General features: G+C 36.6%; 1 protein-coding gene across 1 annotated transcript; it reads left to right on the top strand.

Moving 5' to 3' along the window:
- The first annotated feature begins 8,624 nt into the window (after window positions 1-8,624).
- Window positions 8,625-23,623, top strand: LOC107728571 (tight junction protein ZO-3-like). The gene is given in 31 exon segments (XM_016538789.1): window positions 8,625-8,747; window positions 8,878-8,934; window positions 9,757-9,875; window positions 10,030-10,132; window positions 10,268-10,535; window positions 10,610-10,713; window positions 10,789-10,978; window positions 11,472-11,541; window positions 11,616-11,710; window positions 11,853-11,934; window positions 12,433-12,524; window positions 12,685-12,769; window positions 13,265-13,368; window positions 13,456-13,525; window positions 14,214-14,290; window positions 16,148-16,235; window positions 16,328-16,407; window positions 16,498-16,570; window positions 16,817-16,881; window positions 16,974-17,037; window positions 18,301-18,457; window positions 18,539-18,647; window positions 18,828-19,047; window positions 19,171-19,370; window positions 19,454-19,549; window positions 20,216-20,292; window positions 20,382-20,592; window positions 20,707-20,888; window positions 20,891-21,337; window positions 23,068-23,114; window positions 23,217-23,623. Coding segments are annotated over 31 exon segments (3,888 nt in total). The 5' UTR covers window positions 8,625-8,639; the 3' UTR covers window positions 23,365-23,623.
- Window positions 23,624-24,473: the final 850 nt, after the last annotated feature.

The raw sequence follows: 24,473 nt of genomic DNA, 5'->3' as shown, positions 1-24,473 counted from the left end.
AATATTTTTTTCTATAGGTCTATCATAATGCGTGCGGTAGAGGGTTAAATAAAGACGAACCCCGGCTGGCCGGCCATCGGTCCCTTTCTCTGTGTCAGACTTAACTTTGTTTGGTTTTCGTCTTCTAAATCAGTGTTTCCCAACCTTTCTTTAGTCGCGGCACCCTTTGGAAATGTTAACAAATTTGTGGCACCCTACAAAATTAATTTTGTCACTATTAGAATTTCTAAATTCTATATGATACTTTGAAAAGTATAGATATTCGGTACAGCTGGGAAGAACTGCAGAATATAATGTCATACAGATATTTTTAATATTATACATTTTTTTGTCCATGGTGGCAATCAGTAGGCTAATTTCTAATGAAGAGACCAATTTATATGACAGATTTTCATGTAGGCTTTTATTCATATGTAAACATTGTGAGATAGCTAGTTATAATGGTCACACCACGTGAAAGTGAAACCTGAGCGGTGAACTAATTTTCGGCAGCCGGAATTTCGGCGCATCTCTAATTATTGGCGACATCAGAAATGGATAGATGCTTTTTTGAACATTTTAGCAATTTAAAAATATTTAAAAATGATTTTTTTACACGGCACCCCTGCTCTTGTCTTGACAGACGGCACCCCGGTTGGGAAACACTGGTGTACACACATTTCAGTTCAGACAACTTGTAAAAGTGCATGTAGCATCCTATGACCCCTTTAAAATAATTTTATTGTATACATTTTAATTTCAGAGTGCTTAGCTGATGTTTTTCTTGATTTTTCTCTAGAAGTATATAAATATGTTGGTTTGTGCGTTGAACCGGTTAGTGGCTTTGATCTCTTTGGCTCTTTGGAAGTTTACTAAGTGGTCACCTGTCCTCTGGTTAACAACAATTGATCTTAATAATTCTGTAAGGTACTTCTTCAAATGATGCCATATTACCATCACAGTATCATAGTTTTGGTACCAGTGTCAAGAATCATGGTAACACCATACCTTTTGTAAATGTATGAAATGCCATAATTCAATAATATTATATACCATTTTGTATTACACTTGACACCATGGTCCATTAAGTTAAGTTTATTCATTCCTGTTTGAAAATGTAAACTTGCAAATGCAGTGGCACAAAAAAGCATTTCATGGTAGCCTGCTATGTTGCGTAATATATGTACTCTTCCTATTATTTTAAGGAATCTTACCTTATTTTTGGTTTGGAATCTTGTTTAGTTGAGGGACAGAAGCTAGCAGCAGCTACGCATTTCAGGCAGGGTTGCCATATTTTCAACACAAAACCCGCCCAATTGCTACTCAAAACTAGCCCAGTTCGTGTCACGAGTGGTAAAATACATGTTTTTTTTTGTTTGTTTGTTTGTTTGTTTGTTTGTTTTTGTGGAGAGGTTCCCCTGGTAAAATTCCCATTCCAGGGTCTTAATATCACGTTATTGGGGTCGCTTCAACTCGTGGCAATGATACAGTGTTAGAGTAGCCCAATTCCGCGGTAAAATCGCGAACTTGGCAACGCTGTTCAGGCGTGAGACCGCGCCAATAGCGCACTTTCCTGATGAGGGCGCTATAGCGTAGGGGAAACAATTATTTTACACTAAAATGAAAAATATTTTCCCAAAGACATCTAAAAGTATTGTTTGACAAAATAACAAAGGGAAAAAAATCTAAAAACATTTTTTATAGCACAGTAGATAATACTATAAAAACAATTTAAACCTCAAATTATCTTGTCTTATTTTAACACAAAGGCTTACTCAATTTAACCTATTTTATTTTGACACTATGCATTCCACAATTATTTGGTGGGACATAATGGAAAATAAGATGAAAAAGTCACTGTGTTTGGTATAGAAACTAGCTTCATGACGAAACTGCCCAACCCACCTGTATTAAACTCCTCCCCCTGCTTACAGGTACACGATCAGGTGCTGTATAGATAGATGCTGGGAAATATAACGAAACCTTATTAGAAAACTGCAGGTGCTAGGCCCTGTAAGGCCTCCAATACGGCATTACCTGTGAATTTTAGTATTAGTTTTTAAAGCGGACACATAATAAGGTGAGTCGAGTGTTTTTCTTTTCTGCTTTGTTGTGTTTATCGATTGTTTGTGTTGGCCTGAGTCATGTTTCACATTTTGCTGAAATGTAAGCTGTTTGACTGGAAATTACGGCGAAATTGTAAATAATTGGTGATATTATGTAAACATATCCTGCTTCGTGTGGTCTCTGAATTTACAGCTCGTAGTTTAGATCATATTTTAGATTAACGTATGCATGATTCTTATATTCTGCTTCTCTAGGTTGAGTTAGCTGTTCGTGTAGTATGTGTTGCCAGATTGTTTTGCGCAAAAAGACACTTTATTGGTCCTCAATTTTGAGCATTTTCTGTTCTGTCGCGACTTCCCTGTAAAATTATGTTTGTAGCCAAGTTCAGATTTGTTGACCGCTAAATGTGAATAGTCTAATGTTGATGAACTTTAATATCATTCATAAGAGAAACATTGTTAATTGTTGTAAGTCTTTTAAGTAAACATACGTCGCGACATGTCCTTTAATTTTAAACCACTGTCTTGTGAACATACAGTGGTTTCCTTTAGAAACGAACAGTAAAATTGCTTATTTTTAGTCATTTAAAATTCAGACTATGACAGCTATGTGAATGTCGGTTCATTTTAATTGATCTATTACATTATGAGAACCGTTGTTCATTAAAAAAAATCATAAACTGAGCGATAGCAATGTTCTTTTGAATCGAATCTTTTTAATGAACACGTCGAGCCAGTTTACAAATCCAGTCTGAACGAATCGTACGAAATGAATCAGTGTACTGAAAAAGTGATTCTCGAGTGAACTGAACCGAACAGAGAACCGTTTGTAGGACTTTTTTGACTCCCAATGAACCGAGAACCAGTGAGTTTTAGAGTAGACCAAGAATATCACTGATAGGCCGACAAGCAAGTTCAACAGCAATGTTTAGTCACATGATCCTTCAGAAATCATGCTAATATGATGTTACTGGAAATTACGGCGAAATTGTAAATAATTGGTGATATTATGTAAACATATCCTGCTTCGTGTGGTCTCTGAATTTACAGCTCGTAGTTTAGATCATATTTTAGATTAACGTATGCATGATTCTTATATTCTGCTTCTCTAGGTTGAGTTAGCTGTTCGTGTAGTATGTGTTGCCAGATTGTTTTGCGCAAAAAGACACTTTATTGGTCCTCAATTTTGAGCATTTTCTGTTCTGTCGCGACTTCCCTGTAAAATTATGTTTGTAGCCAAGTTCAGATTTGTTGACCGCTAAATGTGAATAGTCTAATGTTGATGAACTTTAATATCATTCATAAGAGAAACATTGTTAATTGTTGTAAGTCTTTTAAGTAAACATACGTCGCGACATGTCCTTTAATTTTAAACCACTGTCTTGTGAACATACAGTGGTTTCCTTTAGAAACGAACAGTAAAATTGCTTATTTTTAGTCATTTAAAATTCAGACTATGACAGCTATGTGAATGTCGGTTCATTTTAATTGATCTATTACATTATGAGAACCGTTGTTCATTAAAAAAAATCATAAACTGAGCGATAGCAATGTTCTTTTGAATCGAATCTTTTTAATGAACACGTCGAGCCAGTTTACAAATCCAGTCTGAACGAATCGTACGAAATGAATCAGTGTACTGAAAAAGTTATTCTCGAGTGAACTGAACCGAACAGAGAACCGTTTGTAGGACTTTTTTGACTCCCAATGAACCGAGAACCAGTGAGTTTTAGACTAGACCAAGAATATCACTGATAGGCCGACAAGCAAGTTCAACAGCAATGTTTAGCGCGTTTGCAGTGAGGAGGTACTTTAATCGGTTAAAGTAATGGGACAAATGATTGAAACAGTGCTGCAGTAAATTTAGCCTAATCTGCAGTAGCCCCTCACTGCAGAACAAAGATCCAGGGGGTGGGGTTGGATCCACATCTAGGGGTTAGAGATGGTAGGTTTAGGGGTGGAGATGGGTGGGTTTAGGGATCAGGGGGTGGAGACGGGTAGGTTTAGGTATATGTAAGGCGGGAGGAGTTGGATCTGGATCCAACCTCGCCCCCTGGATCTTGTGTTCTGCAGTGAGGACCATCTCCTAATCTGGCTCTACTGGTTCTGCCACTCATTTGAGTCAATACGTGCATTGTAGTTTCACTGTGGTTTCAAGAAACAGCTTTCCCATATATCCACATTTCTCTTCAGTGATGCTATTCACATGTCTGAACCGAAGATACAATAGTTTTGAAGGACGTGTTTTTGCTTGGTTAGTACAATATGTAGTATTCCCATCAACTGTATTCAATTGTCATTGTAGCCTATGAGTTTTTACACTCTGAAAAGGAGGTGTGTTGATGTCTTAAGGTTTCGGCCAGCCTGCCCTACTAACAAAACTAGCCTGTGTTTTAAGAACATTTTGCTAACATTCCCATTAAGTTATCTGAATGTTCAAGGCATTAAAGGTTTTAAAATGGATTGTCTTGGTTATGTGTAGGCTACATTAGAGAGAGCATTACGTTTGCTTATCGTATTGCAAAAGTTATGGGAATGCTATTAAAGACCTGATTACTTTGAATGAACATTCTGTTAAAGAATGTTCATTCATGACTTTGGAGGAACTTTGCCAGAGCGTTACCCAAAGTTCTGGGAATGCTCCCTGTTGGCGGGATGTGTAGAAACATCTATGTTCTTTGTTTCCTAATGTTTTCTGCTATGATGCAGAACAGCAAATGTAAATAGTTATGAAGAACTGGTTTGGACCACCAGAAACCTATGACTTCCTATTATGAAAGTGTTTGAGGGGGAATACATTAAAACAACACCATCTGACATTTGTACATTCCTCCTACATTTCCTGTCAAGACTGTTGGCCTGAGGGTGTGAAATGATTCCAGTAAGATGACCACACTTGGGTTTTTGGAAAAAGTGTGCTTAGGTTTTGACACTTCCTAAATTTATTTTTATGTTACTACAGAGATGAAGCCCACGTCTTTGATATGGGAAATCCAGCCGTGTTCCATTGGTAATTAAACGTTGTGCCTGTTGCTATGTGGTTGCTAAGGTGTTCAGAGTGGGTTTTAGTATGTTGTTATGTTTGCTAGGGATAGTTTTCTTAAAGGGACAGTTCACCATAAAAATGAAAATTCTGTCATCATTTACTCACCCTCATGTTGTTCCAAACCTGTATGATTTTCTTTCTTCTGCAGAACATATAGTGTGATGTAAACTGTATTGTTACCAACTTCCATTGAGTAGAGAGAGAAAACACACCGTGACATCAAGATATCTTTTATGTTGCACAGAAAAAAGTGGTGGATGACAAATTATTTTTTTAGGTTTTTGCTGTTTGAAATAAAGCTGACATAATATAAATTATAACTATTAAAAAAACTAAACCTAAAAAACTAATTGGAAATTAGACATTTTGCTTTGGAAACTTACTGAAATAAATACTATAACTGAAATAAAATTATATTAAAGCTAAATAAAAATATTAAAAAACTAATACAACTGACAAAAGCACATAACCAAGTTACTAAAACTAAAAACTGGAAATATAAAATAAAACCTAATTCAAGATAGTAAAAATAGTGTAATATTATATAAATAATACTAAAACAACCCTGATTGTCGACACTTATACTAAATGTCACTGACCCACATGCTACAGTTACTAAGCGTTAATCGTCGTGTTCTGCTTCCTCAAGCCCAATATATGCAGAAACCTTCACTAGGCCAGTGTGCAGATTAATCATTAACAGGCCAGTGTAATGATTGCCAGTGTAACCTCATCAGCTTCCTTTAGCAACTAGACGGCTAATTAAACGTTGTGCCTGTTGCTATGTGGTTGCTAAGGTGTTCAGAGTGGGTTTTAGTATGTTGTTATGTTTGCTAGGGATAGTTTTCTTAAAGGGACAGTTCACCATAAAAATGAAAATTCTGTCATCATTTACTCACCCTCATGTTGTTCCAAACCTGTATGATTTTCTTTCTTCTGCAGAACATATAGTGTGATGTAAACTGTATTGTTACCAACTTCCATTGAGTAGAGAGAGAAAACACACCGTGACATCAAGATATCTTTTATGTTGCACAGAAAAAAGTGGTGGATGACAAATTACATGGCTTAATGCTCGTTTTTTGTCTGAAATAACTTATTCTGAAAACGTGTTCTTATCCCATCCATGATGTGCATTACTATAATTTCAGAATTCAAGTTCATTTTTAAAAGATTTTTGTATTATGAAATAATTTACGAAAAAGCAAAGTTAACTTTTTACCATGAAATATATTTTTGTTAATTTTTTTAAAATAATGATTGTATACACTCGCATGTATTCAAGGTTTGAGAAAAATATGTTTTTAGCCTACTTTTTACTTGATCACTTTTTTTCATTTAATTAAAACTCTTGTTGAAAATGATATAAAAGTTCTTCAAAACCATATGAAGTCATCAACAGTAGTCATTGTCATTTCATATCAGAAATCTACGCAATTTCAAAGTAATATATAGTGTCCTGTGTAGTCATAGTTTTTTTTTTATATATATATATATATAGTACCGTTCAAAAGTTTGGGTATTTTATGTTTTTGAAAGAAGTCTCTTATGCTCACCAAGGCTGCATTTATTTGATCAAACATGCAGTAAAAACAGTAATATTGTGAAATATTATTATGGTTTAATAACTGTTCTCTATTTGAATATATGTAAAAATCCAATTTATTCCTGTGATGGCAAAGCTGAATTTTCAATCACATATTGAAGAGAAATCAATCTAATATGCTGATTTGGTGATCGAAAATCATTTCTTATTATTCTCAATGTTGAAAACAGTTGTGCTGGAAACTGTTACGTTTTTCAGGATTCTTTAATTAATAGAAAAATCAAAAGAACAGCATTTATTTTAAATGCAGCTTTTTTTAACATTACAAATGTCTTTGCTGTCACTTTTAATCAATTTAAAGGGATAGTTCACCCAAAAATGAAAATTACCCCATGATTTACTCACCCTAAAGCCATCCTAGCTGTATATGACTTTCTTCTTTCAGACAAATACAATCAGAGTTATATTAAAAATGTCCTGGCTCTTTCGAGTTTTATAATGGCAGTGAATGGGTGATGAGATTTTGAAGTCCAATAAAGTGCATAAATCTATCATAAAAAGTGCTCCACATGGCTCCGGGGGGTTAATAATGGCCTTCTGAAGCGAATCGATATGTTTGTGTAAGAAAAAATCCATATTTAAAACTTTATAAATCGTAATATCTAGCTAATCTCTAGTATAGGTGTAGCGTAAGCTCCGGTGAGAAATGACGAATGCAGAAGCGCAGAGAAGAGAGCAAATCAAAACACTGGTCACAAATTGAAGTACAAAACGAGGATTTGTAAAGAAAAAAATATCTGAAGCCAAGCCATTTTGATATGAGCCAAGAGGAGACTGGTTTTCCTTTGATGTAAACAAAACTTGGTTCTTGCGAGACTAGCATATTCTCACCAGAGTTTACGCTATGCCTACGTCCTCCATCATCCGCTGGAACACCACTTTCGTTTGTGTTGTTAACCGTTTGTGAACGACAGTTAGCGAAAGCTAGAAAGTACGGTTATAACGTTTTTAATATGGATATCTTACTTACACAAATGCATCGACTCACTTCAGGAGGCATTTATTAACCACACACACACACACACACCCCCAGCCGTGTGGAGCCCTTTTTAAGATGGTTCGATGCACTTTATTGGACTTCAAAATTTCAACACCCATTCACTGTCATTATAAAGCTTGGAAGAGCCAGGACATTTTTTATATAACTCCGATTGTATTCGCCTGAAAGAAGAAAGTCACATAAATCTAAGATGACTTGACACCAGTAAATCATGGGGTAGGTTTTCATTTTTGGGTGAACTATCCCTTTAATGCCTCCTTGGTGAATAAAAGTCTTTTTTATATAATAGTTTAATATAATATGTATAGGTTTATATAATACAGTATGTTCATTAGTTTATATAAAATGTGTTAATTTTTTTAGGGGACACTCAGTTTCACAGCTAGATTTTTATATTTTCTGAAGAAAATGAGTGGTGTTTGTAGATGTGTTCGTTTTGCTATGGTTGATCAGCTTTGTGAACAGAGACTGTCTGTGACCTTTGCTTGCCATCAGTGGCCAATAAAAACATGGGACACATTCCAGGAATTCTCTAGTCCAATAGAAACTGCTCTCAAAGTATATCGTGGTGATTGCAGGTCTTTGTTTGGGGACACGTAAAACAATAAAAATGTTAGGTATTAAAATTCAGCAAATTTTAGAAAGCATTCATTGCTCATTATTTACAATAAAGAAACTAATTTGTATCAGCCGTGCTAAACATGAACTTTGGAAAAGGATATGGTACTGATAATGGCTGGACCAGTCACAACTGACTAGTATTTGTAATTTAGGTCATCGTATGTTGGCAAGTTTCCAGTGGTCAGTTTCAAAACCAAATGGCAGGCCAGAGATTTTAGCTACTCAGTGAGAGATGTGTATTGTCAGACTGTGTATTGGTTTGGTGAGCCGTTGGTGAGGAAGTGTCGGGTATCGCTCATGTCATGTGCTGGCTCCGCCCCCATGTACCTGTACAGCAGGAATTCAGCAGGTGGGAGCATGCTCAGCCATTCCTTCTCGTGCTCGGCCGAGCTGACAAACAACAGCCGAGTGCTGGACCTTCAAAAAGAAGTGAGGCTTTCAAAAACTGGTGCTTTTCGTCTGAACAGATCTTTGTTTGGTAGCTTTGTAAACAATGTGTATTTGTTGTTGTTTGTTTGATGTTGCACATATGAATGTAGCTGTTTCTTTTTCGTTTCAGAAAGCAGACATGGAGGAGATGACGATATGGGAGCAGCACACGGTCACGTTATCGAAAGTAAGTTGCGAATTGAGGGTTTAATTCGCTTTAGCCACACCTTTATCGAGGTCTGTTACAGGTGTGTCAGAGAACAAGACACCAGGTGTAGAGTTTCCCTAACAATTGAAAGTCGAGACGGAAAAGTTTAGCGAGCAATTGTGATACCAAGATTGTCATAAGAGTTGTTTCCACCTGTCACTAGGACACACCCGAAATTTTGGAATGTCAAGTTTGGGGTCATGTGGTGCATTTCAGTATAGAAAGAAGTTGCCTTCATTCGATCATTTTTTTTTTTTTTTTTTTTTTTCTTCGCTCTTTTGTCTTTTTTAATTACTTTATTCATCCATTTGATTTTTCTTTTCCCTTTTCTTTTTTTTATTCTTTCATAATTTTTTATCTTTCTTGTTTGTTTGTTTGTTTTTTGGTTCATTTTTGTTTGTTCTTTCTTTTGAACTTTTTTGTTTGTGTGTTTGTTTATTTGTTCTCTTGTGGTTGTTGTTTCTTTTATTTTGAACACGTTTTTGTTTGTTTTCTAATTTTTTAGAAATTAGTTTTTCTTTCATTGTTTTTTGTTTGTTAAATCTTGTTTTATTTCATTCTTTTTTGCTTCTTTCTGTTTTATTTTTCATTCTTTCATTTATTTTTCACTCATTTGTTCTATTTTTTTCTGTTGTTTTTCTTTTGTTCATTTGATCTTTCTTTCTTTCTTTCTTTCTTTTGTCCATTTCATTCTGTTTCTTTGCTTCTCTTATTCTTTCATTCTTTTTTTGCTTGTTCTGTCATTCTGTCATTTTTTGTTTGATCATTCATTCTTTTGTTTATTTATTCTTTCGTTTGCAGGATTCCAAGGTCGGCTTTGGTTTTGCGGTCTCAGGTGGGCTTGACAAGCCAGTAAACGGGGACACAGCAGTGGTGGTCTCTGACGTGCTTCCCAGCGGGCCCGCCATGGGTCGTCTTCAGTGAGTACACATCCAGACGAACACAACTTCCTCCCACACATCCTGTCTAATCCTGTCCGACCTGTCATGTTTGTGTACAAGACGGAAAAACTAACTCAAACATATTTGGCAGATTATTTATGTGATAGAGAATCACGTGATTTATTGCCCACAGGACACGGGATCAGATAGTTATGGTGAATGGCGTTTCGATGGAGAAGGTCACCTCACTTTACACTATTCAAAATCTGAGGAACTGTGGGAAAACGGCAAACATTGTAAGTGAAATCATTGCCAAATCATCATCTCGGTAAAACATTCATAAAGTAAACACTCATATAAAATGTTTGCATTTGAACTGAATTCAATAAATGTACAAATAAAAAATGTTAAATTGTTTGTTCATTTTGTAGACTGTGAAGAGGCCACGCACAATTCAGATCCCTGCGAGCAACAGACCTACTCGTTCTGCCTCGCAGTCCAACATACTAGACGACGATATGCCACAGAGGAGGGGTCAGCACAACACCGACCCCAGCCGTAACCGACGAACTCGAAGCGTGACACCTGACCGTAACGGTCACGACCTTCCTATCATGTCCGGCTTCAAGAGACTTCCCAATCAGGATGTGCAAGACAAACCCGTCAGAACAACCCTTATCAAGAAAAAACCCACAGACGGTCAGAATCTCAACGGCTTTGCATTGCGCCAATATTAGTGGTTCTTGCCAAGATTTTAACGTGTTTCTCTCTAGAGTACGGCATGAAGTTGGGGAGCCAGATTTTCATCAAACACATGACTCCCACTGGTCTGGCTGCCAAAGAGGGAAGCCTTCAAGAAGGAGATCTTGTTTTAAAGGTGAAGAACTGCTTCTTTAGAAACCGTTCCAACGCATGTGGATGTTGTGTAACCTTTTTGAAAATTCTGGTTTAGATTAACGGCCTGACGACAGAAAATCTGTCCTTGCTGGAGACCAAGCACCTGGTGGAGAAGTCTAGAGGTAAATTGACCATGTTGGTGTTGAGGGATGACAGAAAGTTCCTCGTCAGCATTCCTGAAGTGGAGGACAGTCCTCAAAACAGTGCCGACGAGAGGCGGCAAGACAGTAGCTCAGAGCTGGAGGGTGAGTGTAGATGTTTTTACAGCACACAGCTGATCTGTGCCATATAGAGCGCTGACATGATGACGCATTTTTGTAATCCAACCCGGATGGCATCACACTGGTTCCCTCAAAAACCCCAATAGGATTATTTTCCAAAAATGATGAGTAGATTCTGTTGCAAAATACAAAAAGATCCACATCCAGGCACTCGCATAGTAAGCAAAGTAAAAAGCCTTTATTCTAAGACAGAATTTTTGACATTTTGTTCCCTCTCTGGAGCACCCATAGCTTTGCTTGCTTCAACGTCACCGCCATTAACCTTAGCTTTCGACAACTCTTTCAGTCTATTTAAAAACAATATGAGTAGATGAGTTTACCTGTTCGCCATTGAATTCAGAACGGTGGAGCCAGAAATGCAAAAAAATGTACATGTTTTGGCCTACAATAATACGTCATCCCTGCAGCACACTAATAAGGTGGGTTTTAATATTAACTTTTCAATTTTTGCCCGAAGAAATCTCAGACCTGGATTCTGACCTCCCCACAAACCGAACATCCCGTCCAAGAGACCGTCGCTCTCGCAGGTGAACATCTCAACTTTGACTTAATCTCTTTTAGTTAAATGATCTTTGCACTAACAGAGCTCATTAATCCACAGAAATCGTGCCAATCCTGTGTCAAAACCACGAGAATCGCCTCCTTTGCGCTCTACACTCACAAGACCACCCGCTCAATCAATGCCCCCTCGCAGAGGTGAGTCTTAGTAACAAAACTCATTGGGACTCGTTTATGAATATGACAATCATAGATTATCATGACCGAGAAGTTTTGACCTCAATACTTTGTCCATTGTTGTATATGTAAGTGGCTGAATGATGCTTTGGCTCTTGTGCAGTTCCCTCAGAATCTGAATCAGACCGCAGTAACTCGCCTCCAGCGTCAAGACATGGCACTCTTGATAACAGAGACCGATACAAGTAAATAAGGCTTCATGTGAATTTATTGGCCCCATGTGCATATAGACAATTATGACTCTGCAGCACCATAGTTATACTGTATATTATGTTGTATTTAGTTTTTGTTCAGAAATTATGATGAAACTGCACTAATTAATGCCTTATAAAATTACTTATGAAATTACATTTTATTTATTTATTTATTTATGTTTTGCTGTTTTTTTCTGTCTGGGTTTGTTTGTTCGTCTTTTCTTGTTTTGTTTTTGTTTTTTTCTGACGGTGTTTTGTTGTTTTTATTTTTATTTTTTAAGTGTTGTTGTCTTTGTCTGTTTTTTTCTTTCAGGATGTTTTGTTTTGCAAGGGGGGTTCTGACTGTTTTTTTTTGTTTTGTTTTGTTTTGTTTTGCTGTTTTATTTTCCTTTTTCTGTTTGTTTGTTTTTTTTGTTTTTTGCTAGTCTTTTAATGTTGCTGTTTGTTTGGGTGAGATGCATGGCTCACATGTTTGTTTGTCTGTTTCAGGGTTCTCTCCGGGATCTCTGCGTTGCCAAACCCTCGAGCCTCACCTGTCACCCAGAACTGGAACTCCTCCACTGCCTCTCAGCCTCGCAGAGGTCTGCCTCAAAAGTGCTCTGACACAGCATCGCTGATTTTTCCATATTACATATATACCAACTCTGGAATTAAAGACTGAAGATTCAGTTAATGATATGCATAAATGTTGTCATTGATATAATCTCAATAGCTTAATGGCCATTTGTTTTGTGTGACCAGCCATTTCTGAGTCCGATTCAGACCGAAGCGCCTCTCCTCCCCCAAGGCGTGAGAGTCCCAAACCTGAAAATCACTCCAGATACAAGTATGAATTCACAACATGAGCAGCAAACACCCAATCCAAATGAAACCACATTTTCAATATCGATAAGTCACTGAATTGTCTAAAAGACTGGTCTATCTCAAGTATGATTGGAAACAGAGAAACCTGTTTTTATTCCCAACCAGTTCCTTTCTTTAAACAATTATCAGACCGGATGATGTTCAAGAAGTTAAGTAAAGCACAGGGTGTCCAGTCCTGCTACTGGAGGGCCAACATCCTGCAGAGTTTAGCTCCAGCCAGCTCCAAAACACTTGCTTCTAGTGAGTCTAAGGACCTTGTTTAGCTGGTTTAGGTGTGTTTAATTAGGGTTGGAGCTAAACTCTGCAGGATAGTGGCCCTTCAGGAACAGGTTTGGACACCCTTGGTTTAACAGTTCTCAAACATGCATGTCACCCTTTGTTAATTCACAAGTTTTAATGATATATCAACTACTGAACTAGAAATGTCTTCATTGCCTCTTCATATCTGTTTTCCCAGGGTGCTTCCCGATCTTCCTCCTCCGGGTATGAAGTCCTCCTCTCTTAGCATGTCTCAGGATTTCCCTCGCCGCATGGCGTCTCCTTACAGGCCTCCACCCAGAGGTGATTTTCACCCCACAGCAGACTTATTTGTCCCATTTTTGTGGCCATTCTAGCAGACTCATTCAAGAGCATGTCTTTTCCATACAGCTGCATCAGAGTCTGAATCGGACGATAGTACCGGACCTCAGCGCAGCCAGGAGTCGCACAATAGATACAGGTACACATGAGGGAGGCCTCGCATCGGGCTCTTTCAGTAGGGCCGATCATCTGTCTGCTCACGATGAGAAAACAGTTTGTTCTATTGTTTTTTTTTATTTGCTTTTATTTTTGTTGCATTATGTTGCTTGTATACACTTATGTAATTTTGTTTCATTGTGATATCTGAAAATGTGATATGTGTGATCTTTTAAAATAAAAGACACCGAATCAACCTGACTTTTCTCTTGTAGTATGTTAATTTATGTCACTGAAAATAAAATATTGCTTCTAAGATGTAGATAATCTTGGATCTAAGATCTAAATTTATAAGTATACAATCACATTATCCAAATAATACCATAAACAACACATATAGTGTTAATATTCTGCACATCCAGAGGTGCAATAGAGATGGAGGTATCATAGATATGGATCTAATTAGTTTACTGTAGTATTTTCTGCTTGTCCTTATGAATCATTGATTTTTGGGACTTCAATTTGACCATATAATCACTTATGGATATGGATAGCCCACCCCTGTCAATGAGAGAGAGACCCCCAGAAACCCTGAGGTGAATATCTCCCTCTGTTCCTAATCATCAATGATTTTACATTAGTTCCCACTTCCTTCATGGACGAGCATAATTAAGTATCCCCCCATCCTCCTTTTTTCTCTCATCCTCCCATCTGCCCTCTTTCTCTTGCAGGGCGACACCTGAGGTCGTGTCAGTCCCTGTAATGGATCCCCCAAAATGGGCAAAACCCTCAACTCCTGTACAGAGAGGTACGAGCCAATCATAAACCAAATAGTCCAGATTAAATATTAAATACTGATGGCATGAAAATTAGGTTTCTTTCATTTTTCTTTTGTATGTCACTTTTAAATGAAAATGTTAATGTGTAAATAATAAATATTGATATGAAATATGTAAGAAATTATGTGTATATTATTATACATTATTTTCTAAATATGAATGTGTAAATTAAACAACATTCTGTTAGTGTTCATACACATTAAATATGAATATTTACACATTATTTTTTCACAATATAAAAATTTTTAAATGCTGAGGGTATGAAAATATTTTGTCATTTTTCGCACCTTAATTTTAAATATGAAAAATATTTTTAAATGCTGAAGTGTAAATATTACATTTCAATCTTAAATATTTAAAAAGGAATGTGTATATTATTATACATTATTTTCTGAATATTATTGTGTAAATTTACATTACACATTAATATTTACGTATTAATTTTCCAAGAATTTATAGATTTCATTTAAATGCATAAATGTAAAATGTATATGTATGCATTTTAATGAAATTTATAAATTCTTGGAAAATTAATGCGTAAATATTTTCGCTTTTTTTTTTAATAACACAGTAATCATTTTTATTTTTGATAAAGATTATATTTAACACTGTTATTCAATTATTAGTGTTTTTAAAGATTAATTTTAAGTGAGCGTTAGATGACGGCAAATGTACTCTAAATGTAAACATATGAAAAAGAACATGCAAAATTAAAGCTGCAGTCCGTAACTTTTTTTGGTTAAAAATGATCCGAAATCAATATTTGAGCAAGTACATAACCAGCCAGTGTTCAAAACTATCGCCTTACTTTAGCCCGATTCACAACAGTTAGCTTATAATAATGTTTTTTAATATGAGTGATACGGGTAGGTTTTCGCGGGAAATTCGAGCATGGCACTGCGTCATTACATCACGTCTGTAAACATAAAGAAGTTGTCCCGGCTACTAGACTATCGCATGTGAGGATCCTGCAGGTGGCCGATCGTTTATAGCCTTTTCTCACAGCAGCTGGAATAATTAAATGTATCATTTAATTTGGCAGATTTTAATCCAGAAATGATTGTTTTATGAAACACATGTGAATGAAATTAAATTATATTCCAGTTATAAATCTGCTTCTGATTACAGATAGCCTGGGATTACACACCGGTGCAGTGACTGACTGCCACACATACTCCTCAAAACATTAGATTCATCCGCGCTGGAGCCGTGCCGACTCACAGCCCAGCAAGGAAGATAATTCCGCACACAGCTGCAATTCCAGGTTTTCAAACAGAGATGGCGACAAAGAGGCAAAACTTACGGACTGCAGCTTTAAATATCAGAGTAAATATTACATATTTAAATATTCATGTGTACATTAAAATTGTATTATTTAAATAAATTCTATTTAAGTACATTTTCTAATTGTTCATACACATTTCACTTTAATATTTGCACATTCATTTTCCATAAATTTATAAATTACATATCAGTACATGCATATACATTTTTAATTTTGATGACGTAAAAATTATTTTTGTCCTTTTTTTGTTCCTCAATCTCAAGCATGAAAAGTATTTATTTAAATATGAATCTGTAAATATTCATTATTCATGTGTACATTAATTAAATATTAATGTGTAAATATTCACTTGTAAATTACTGTAACCTTTCATATACATTATACAATATTTATAAACACACAATATTCATCACATTTGTTTAAATCCTATTAAATATGTCATTAGCTATTTATTTGAGTTTGAAATAGTTCCAATTGCATTTTAAATTACCTTCAAATTGCTAATAACACATAATGCGCTGTAATTGTCATATTTAATCAGCTCCCTCAGAATCTGAATCAGATGTAAGTTACAACTCTCCTCCGAGAACACAGTCTCCAATCAGTAAAAACTCCAGAAGCAGACCAGGGTAAGAGATACTAGAGCTCTTTCATTTATTTTATATTATCATTGTGCATGTAAAGGTGACACACATAGTTTTGTATTATTGTTTTGTCTCAGAGCTGAAATGCAAGCGTCGGTCATCAACAGCCGACAGGATTCTTCACTCAGAGCCGCTCCTGCCAGACCACCCTCTGAAGGTCTGAATAATGCACTTGTTGCCTTCGTGTTCCTGAATATTTCTGCATCTGTGCATCTTTGTAATAATGTGGTTTTGGTTTGTCCACCAGATTCCTCTGAATCAGAAAGAGCCCCATCGCCTGTCAGGAGATCTGAGAGTCCCAGCCACAACAGCGATCACAGGTCAGAAATGGCTCCTCAGACTTATATTTATATAATCCACACTTATAATAGCTAATTATGTCATATTGAAACAGGCTTTGGGAAAGTATGAGTCAATTTCCTTTTGGGTTAAGAACAACAGGCATTTCGGTTAATGCCTGTTGTAAGTCAATAAACACCTTTGTTGCTGCTAAACCATTCCTTAAGACGTTATACATGATCATAGTGACTCACTGTGTGAATGTGAATATGGACTCTTTCTTTCAGTTTCCCACGTGCTAACGGCACTCTCCGCTCTAACGTGTCTGTTCCCAACCACACCATTTTGAGTTGTGAGTATCAGCAGTCTAAAAGCATGCCCCCATAATGCATTGCAAATTATTGAGTGGCTATTGGGTACTAAATTGTAACTGTTTTATCTCAGCGAAAACTGTAGAGGAGCCACTTTATTCACTTCCTCCAGACGCAGTGCCAACACCAAACCTGGGGTGAGAAATGTAATGTTTCTTTGTGTGCAGATCAAAGACAAGACATGAGAGGGTCATATTTCACCCCAAAATTAAAAGGAAATAATAATCATTAATATTTTGCATAAAGAAAAGGCTTTTGTTTATTATTTTTCTTATGACAGCACAAATAAGTGTAAATCAAAGTCACAACAATGATGTATAAATACCTTATTTATACTTAATTTATTATATTTACTAAATATAATATATATTATATAGATAAATGTTTTGTATATTTTGTTATATTGTGTATATTTTATATATATAGTTCATTTAAATAAGCTTAAATTAATTTATGGGGTATACATATTTTATTTCATATTTTTGTTTTTTAAATATGTATAATTATTTAGAAGCATAAATTAAAAACAGACAAATATTAGCATGATGTTCAAATACTTTATATTTATTTTTTTGTTTTTGTTTTTTAATATGTATAATTAAAATCAAGGACACTACAACAAATACTATTATGTACTGTACAAATATTTGTAGTTAACTTAGAATATTATGAATAATAATATTTTATAATATTGTAATATTTTTAGTGCTGTCAAACGATTAATCGCGATTAATCGCATCCAAAATAAAAGTTTTTGTTTGCATAATATTCAATTCAATTCAAGTTTATTTGTACAGCGCTTTATATATGTGTGTGTACTGTGTATATTTATTATGTATATATAAATACACACACATGCATGTATATATTTAAGAAAAATATGTTACGCTTATATATGTTTTATATACATTTAAATATATATATATATTATATTGATATGAAATATACAGTATACATGCATTTGTGTGTATTTACATATACTGTACATATATATACACGGTACACACACATATATTATGTAAACAACCATTTTTATTTTGGATGTGATTAATCGCGATTAATCATTTGACAGCACTAAATATTTTATATTTTTAATAATTATAATTAATTAAAAAATGCATAATGACAGTACACCAAATACTATCATGATGTATAAATACATGATCTCTATTTTATTTATTATATTTAGTTTTTTTTATATATTTATATTTAAATAAGCATAAAGACAGTACAAAAATATTCCCATAATGTATAAATACTTTATATGTATTTAATTAATACTGTTTCTTTTTTATTATATTTATATTTAATTAAACCGATTAAACGTTTAATTAACAAATTAAACATTTGATTAACCAATTAAACTTTTTTTTTTAAATGATGTACTTTCTCTATATCAGGTACAGCTCAGATCAGAACCACGTCAGCTTTGTGAAGGAGGGCAATGTTGGGTTGAGGTTGGTGGGAGGAAATGATGTTGGCATCTTTGTTGGTGGAGTCCAGCCCAACAGTCCAGCCCAGAGACAAGGCATGCAAGAGGGTGATCAGATACTGGAGGTAGGACCAAAGAATCACGTACATGTCATACATGATCAAACCTTTCAGTGGTACCTTTCTTCAAGACTCTTATTTTGGTAGGTGAATGGTGTGGACTTCAATCACTTCACCAGAGAGGAAGCAGCTATGTATCTCATGAACATCCGCGCTGGTGACCGTATCGATATCCGGACTCAGAACAAAATGGACAGTGAGTGCCTTTGTGTCTCCTTATTAGGATTAAGAAGTCAACATGAAATCAAAATTGACCCAATTTAGTTTTTATAATACTAAATAGACAATAGGTTCCTTGTCTTATTGTGAACATAAACCCATTGGGAAAGTAAAATGGGTTACGAATAACAGATCCAAATTAATCTTAACATCTTAGTCTATAAGAAGATTTTGAAGTCCAGCCTTGGTGACTCTTTCTACATCCGTACACACTTTGACCACATGGCTGAGAGCAGTATTGGCTTGAGCTTCACCAGAGGCGAGGTGTTCAGAGTGGTGGACACTATGCACCGCGGGAAGCTGGGAACCTGGCTAGCTGTGCGCATGGGCAATGATCTACACGAGCTGGACAAAGGCACCATTCCTAACCAGACCAGGTATGTTAGTAGTAGATTTCAGTTTTCCTTCCAAAGCTGTGGTAAGTTTGTATGCTTGTTAGGTATGTTCCATTATAGTTCCTGCTTGTACTCTAGGTGTCTGATTCTCTTTCTCTATCTCAGGGCTGAAACTTTGGCGAATTTAGAGCAGGCACAGAGAATTAGTGCAGCTGAACGCCAGGCCTCCGGCCCCAGAGCCGAATTCTGGAAGTTACGGGGTCTCAGAGGGGCCAAAAAGAATGTCAAAAGAACCCGCGATGACCTCCTACAGTTGACGATTCAAGGCAAATTTCCAGCATATGAGAAAGTCATTCTGAGAGAGGGTTAGTGAGTTTTATTTTTTAAAAAGACCATTATTTCTGACAGAATCTTTGGCTGTAACATATGTATGCTTGCTCATTTGCAGCCAATTTCAAACGGCCTATCGTCATTTTGGGTCCTCTGAATGACATTACAAATGAGAAGCTGGCCCGAGAGTTGCCAGAGGAATTTGAAGTTGCAGGTATGAAAAATTGGTTGTAGGTTTTGAAATCAATATTTCTTAACATTTCTGCTGAAGGTTATTCACTTTCAAACATTTAAAGGGATAGTTCACCCAAAAATGGAAATTCTGTCATTAATTACTCACCCTCATGACGTTCCAAACCCGTAAGACCTTTGTTCATCTTTGGAACGCAAATTAAGATATTTTTGATTAAATCCGAGAGCTCTCTGACCCTGCATAGACAGCAACACAACTGTCTCCATTTGACATCAGTGGTTCAACCTTAATTTTATGAAGCTCTGAGAATACTTTTTGTGTGCAGAGAAAACAAAAATAATGACTTTATTCAACAATTTCTTCTCTTGCATGTCAGTCTTTGACGCGCATTCTCGAGAGTACCACGACGCATGTTTTCTTTGCGCACAAAATTATTCTCGTAGCTTTATCAAATTACGGTTGAACCACTGATGTCACATGGACTATTTTAACAATGTTCTTACTACATTTCTGGGCCTTGAATGTGTCAGTTGCGTTGCTGTTTATGCAGGGTCAGAAATATCTTAATTTGTGTTCCGAAGATGAATGAAGGTCTTAGGGGTTTGGAACGACACGAGGATGAGTAATGACATAATTTTGATATTTGGGTGAACTATCCCTTTAATTCTCCTATTTTATTGGTTATAGAAATGGTACCCAGAAGTGGAAGTGAAAGTTCATCCAGTGTCATCAAACTGGACACAGTGAGGCGAATAGCAGAGCAGGTAAACTTTTTATTATCATACAGAGTAATGCTGTCAAAATAAACCAACATTGCCTAAACCAAACACTTGTAACTTGCTCTCACTTGCAGGAAAAGCATCCCTTGCTGGACATTACACCCAGTGCAGTAGAAAGATTGAATTATATCCAGTACCATCCCATGGTGCTCTTCTTGGATCCTCATAGTCGAAAAGACGTGAAGTCAATGAGGCAAAAATACATGCCAGGCTCCAACAAGAGCTCTCGTCGCCTATATGCTCAGGCCTTAAAGCTGAGGAAACACTATAGTCATCTATTTTCCGGTACACCTTTGAAGCCCGTCTCAAATTCCCCGTTTGAATCTTATTTGAAGATACCTTCAGAAAGTTTTAATGTGCTCTAAAAGACAATCTCTGGTTTTTCGGTTTCCTTCACAGCACGTATTGATCTTCAGCCTAATACAAACATGTGGTATGATGTTTTGAAAGATAAGATTCGGCAGCAGCAATCTAAACCGGTCTGGGTTTCTGAAGTTGCGGTAAGAACTCTAGAGAGAATTATGGTACTAAATGGTGCACTCACATCATGTAGAATTAACGTAATTATACGTTTTCAACTTTAAAAACCGACGGTGAGGCAATTACGGATGGTGAAGCCTACACAGACAACGAGGACCTGGAAGAGCCCTCTGTAGGCATCGCCAGAAACCGCGGCACTGCACTGGCCCGCTCCTCGGAGCCTGCCACTGGGCAGAATCAAAGTCCTGAACCTTCCTATGACCCAGAGCCATACCTGGAGGAAGAGCCCGAGTACACCCTACCTCCCGGGGAAATACCTCCCATCCTCCATGTTCCAGAGCCCCGATCTCCACGCTTTGTCCCTGGCAGTCCCCAACAACAAGACGATGTCCCCTCACAGCGGAGTTTCTCAGATTCAGACTTTAGTGCTGGTGACTTGGCTGCACCACCAGCACCTTCCGATGTTCCGCCCAACTTTAGGGCACCAGATCCCAAAGAAGTCCAATCAGAGACCCCTCCACTGTCAGCCATAGAGGAGAAACTACAACAGGTACCATATATACCTATTTCCCATTCGACTGACCTATCGCGCAATCAGACACAACATGATTTAGTCAATTAGGACATGTTCGTGGATCACATCAGGGATAGGCAACTTCGATCCTGGAGGGACACTGTCCAACAGAGTTTAGCTCCAACCCTAATCAAACACACATGCCTGTAGTTTTTTTAGTGATCTTGAAGACATTGATTAGCTTGTTCAGGTGTTTGATTAGGGTTTGAGCTAAACTCTGCAAGACAGTGGACTGCAAGACTGCCAGGACCGAAGCTGCCCATCTCTGATCCTTAGTGGGACAAAACTTACCATAACCAACCTTTTAAAAACAGAGGGAAATGATAAGTTGAAAATGTTCTATACACCAGAGATCCCAGATGTGACCCTAACCCTGACCCTAAAATCTGATTGATTGGTAGATCCACACGGTTTGAGTAGTACAGCATAATTTAGTCAAGCAGGACATGTTCCTGGATCGATATCCTTGGTAGGATCAACAAAGGACAACTTGCACTAACCATAACCTACCTTAAAAAACAGAGGGAAATTATTGAAGTTGATAATGTTCTTCAATCCACTAATTGCAAGGTAACCCTAACCTTGACCCTAAAATCTGATTAGTTGATGAATCCACCTTAATTCAAATTTGAGTAGCACAACATTATTAAGTAGGACAAAAAAATCTGACTGGTTGATAGATCCACCAAATTACAGACTGAATAGCACAGCATTATTAATTCAAGTATAGGACATGCTCCTTGATCAACACCCTTGGCCAACAAAGACTTACCCTAACCCTAACCATAACCTACCTTTAACAGCAGAGGGAAATAAGTTGATAATGTTCTTCATGCCTCTAATCCCAAGGAAACCCTAACCTTGATCCTAAAATCTGATGATTTGATGATTCAACCTTAATTTAAGTTTGAGTATCACAACATTATTAAGTCAAGTAGGACAGATTCCTGGATCTACATCCTTAGTAGTTCCGGCAAAGGACCTTTCCTAATACCCACACTTGCGGTCTTGGCTACTTGAAGTGCACATGTCTGAAAAATGTTACTAGTAGTAGAAGTTTATTAGTAAAGTACAAGTAATTGCAATCTTACAACACTGTGTTGTAAGTGTGTCCCATCAGGTAATCAAAAGTTATGTGGCATTCACAGCCATTTGAACATTTGAGCCAAATACACAAAATAAATCATGCATGTGTGGGTATTGGGACAGGCCCAAAGACTAAACCCTTACCCTAACCATAACCTACCTCTACAAGAAGAGGAAAATTATGGTTGGCAATGTTCTTCATGCCCCTAATCCCAAAGGTAATCCTAACCCTGACCCTAATATCTGATTGATTGGCAGATCCACTGATTTACACTGAGTAGTATGGCATGATTTAGTCAAGTAGGGCATGTTCCTGGATTGAAATACATATTAGGACCAACCCCTTCCCCTTCCCCTTTCCCTTCCCCTAACCATAACCTGCCCCTAAAAGCCCCTGTTCTTCACATCATTAATCCCAGAGGTAAATGTAACCTTGACCCTAAAATTTGATTGGTTGATAGTGATGTTGTTCTAAGACCAACAAGGATGGTGATCCAGGAACATGCTCTACTTGACTAAGTCATGTTAAGCTGTTTGGATGCATTCAATATTAAATATTTCTTAAATGCTTGATGTAGAAATTGATGTGAAACACATTCCCATGTGTTTTATTGTTTCAGGCCCGTATGGCAGAACCAGAAAGGAAACCCTCCCCTTCATTTATAGTGTAAGTCTTTATGCATGGTCTGTCAAGTTTAGCTCAGAAGAATAAAGTACTAAATGCATTTGTTTTTCATTTTTAAATGTATTTATAAATCTTTTCTTTTAGACTGGCACATCATGAAGCCATGCAAATGCGGAGAACACAGATCAGAGGAAGCGACAGTGACAGCGATGAAGACGACAGAGATGATGATTTTAGTGTAGATGATGATGAAACTGATGACATTGAATGGGGACCTGCAACAGAGCTGTAATACACATGGATCACACTAACATGGACCTCTCATGTCTTAGTGTAGACATGTACATTTACACAAACAAACTGGAAATATTTTTTTATTTCCAGTGTTTTTTATACAGTGTCCTTATGGACTTGTGATAGATGACTGTAATCTTGGATCGATTTTGAAGATTTGTGACCAGAATTGCTTCCTTTTGTGGGTTTCGTAGTTTTAATGGATGTGCTGAGATCTTCCTCAGGATTATATGAAAAATAAATATTGCCAGTTGTAATAAAGACAATTTGGGTATGATTTACCCTCTTCAGTAACTATATATATATATATTATTTTAATTATTATTGTTTTTGTATTTTGAAATGAATGGAACAAAACTTTTAAGCTCACGTGATTATTAATGTTAAAGAGTGTGCTGAAATTCATCTTACTATGAAGACTTCTCCACAATTTTCTGTCGTTAATTCAACTCAGACTGCTTAAAAAGTGAAGGGCTTAGTGGAAGCAAATGGAATTGCAACAATAATAACTTTTTTTTATGTAGTTGCTTTAACATCACCCTTTCTCTTATTAAAGCATTGATCAGGAAGTCAGTCATTTTAAGTGCTGTCTCAAACAAAGTCCTTTTTTTAGTGAACTGGAATGTTCTTTCCCTAAAAAAAAAAAAATCCCCAAAACCAGGAAGAATCTATGCTCGCTATGTTCTCTTACTGGAAAATGTCACATTTTCTGAAGTGCAAAATATAAGTCACACAGGGGGCTTACTAGTGCCCAAATTTGTGTACATGATATACTGAGTCACTGGATGCTAGAGAGCAGACTGAGACACACTCCTCTGGAATTTCCTAAATACAGACATGTCAAGTTAAAAATTTGACATTGTTAGAATTGTCACCATTCCAAATCACAAATGTTGATTATGTCATTGCATTTTTGCCATTGGTCTGTTTTCTTGTATTTATTTGTATATTGAATGCTGGCCTTACCAGTGCCTGAATTTGTGTACATGATATACAGACTCACTACCTAGGGTGCAAGGGAGCAGATTGAGACGCACTCCTAGGAAATTTCATATATATACTCTTGAAAATAAAGGTGCTTCATGATGCCATAAAACAACCTTTTTT

The sequence above is a fragment of the Sinocyclocheilus rhinocerous genome, unplaced genomic scaffold (assembly GCF_001515625.1).
Source record: "Sinocyclocheilus rhinocerous isolate Xijiao unplaced genomic scaffold, SAMN03320098_v1.1 scaffold1238, whole genome shotgun sequence".
NCBI lineage: Eukaryota > Metazoa > Chordata > Actinopteri > Cypriniformes > Cyprinidae > Sinocyclocheilus > Sinocyclocheilus rhinocerous.
Note: the sequence above shows the minus strand (reverse complement) of the source record. Positions and strands in the feature narration are given on the sequence as shown.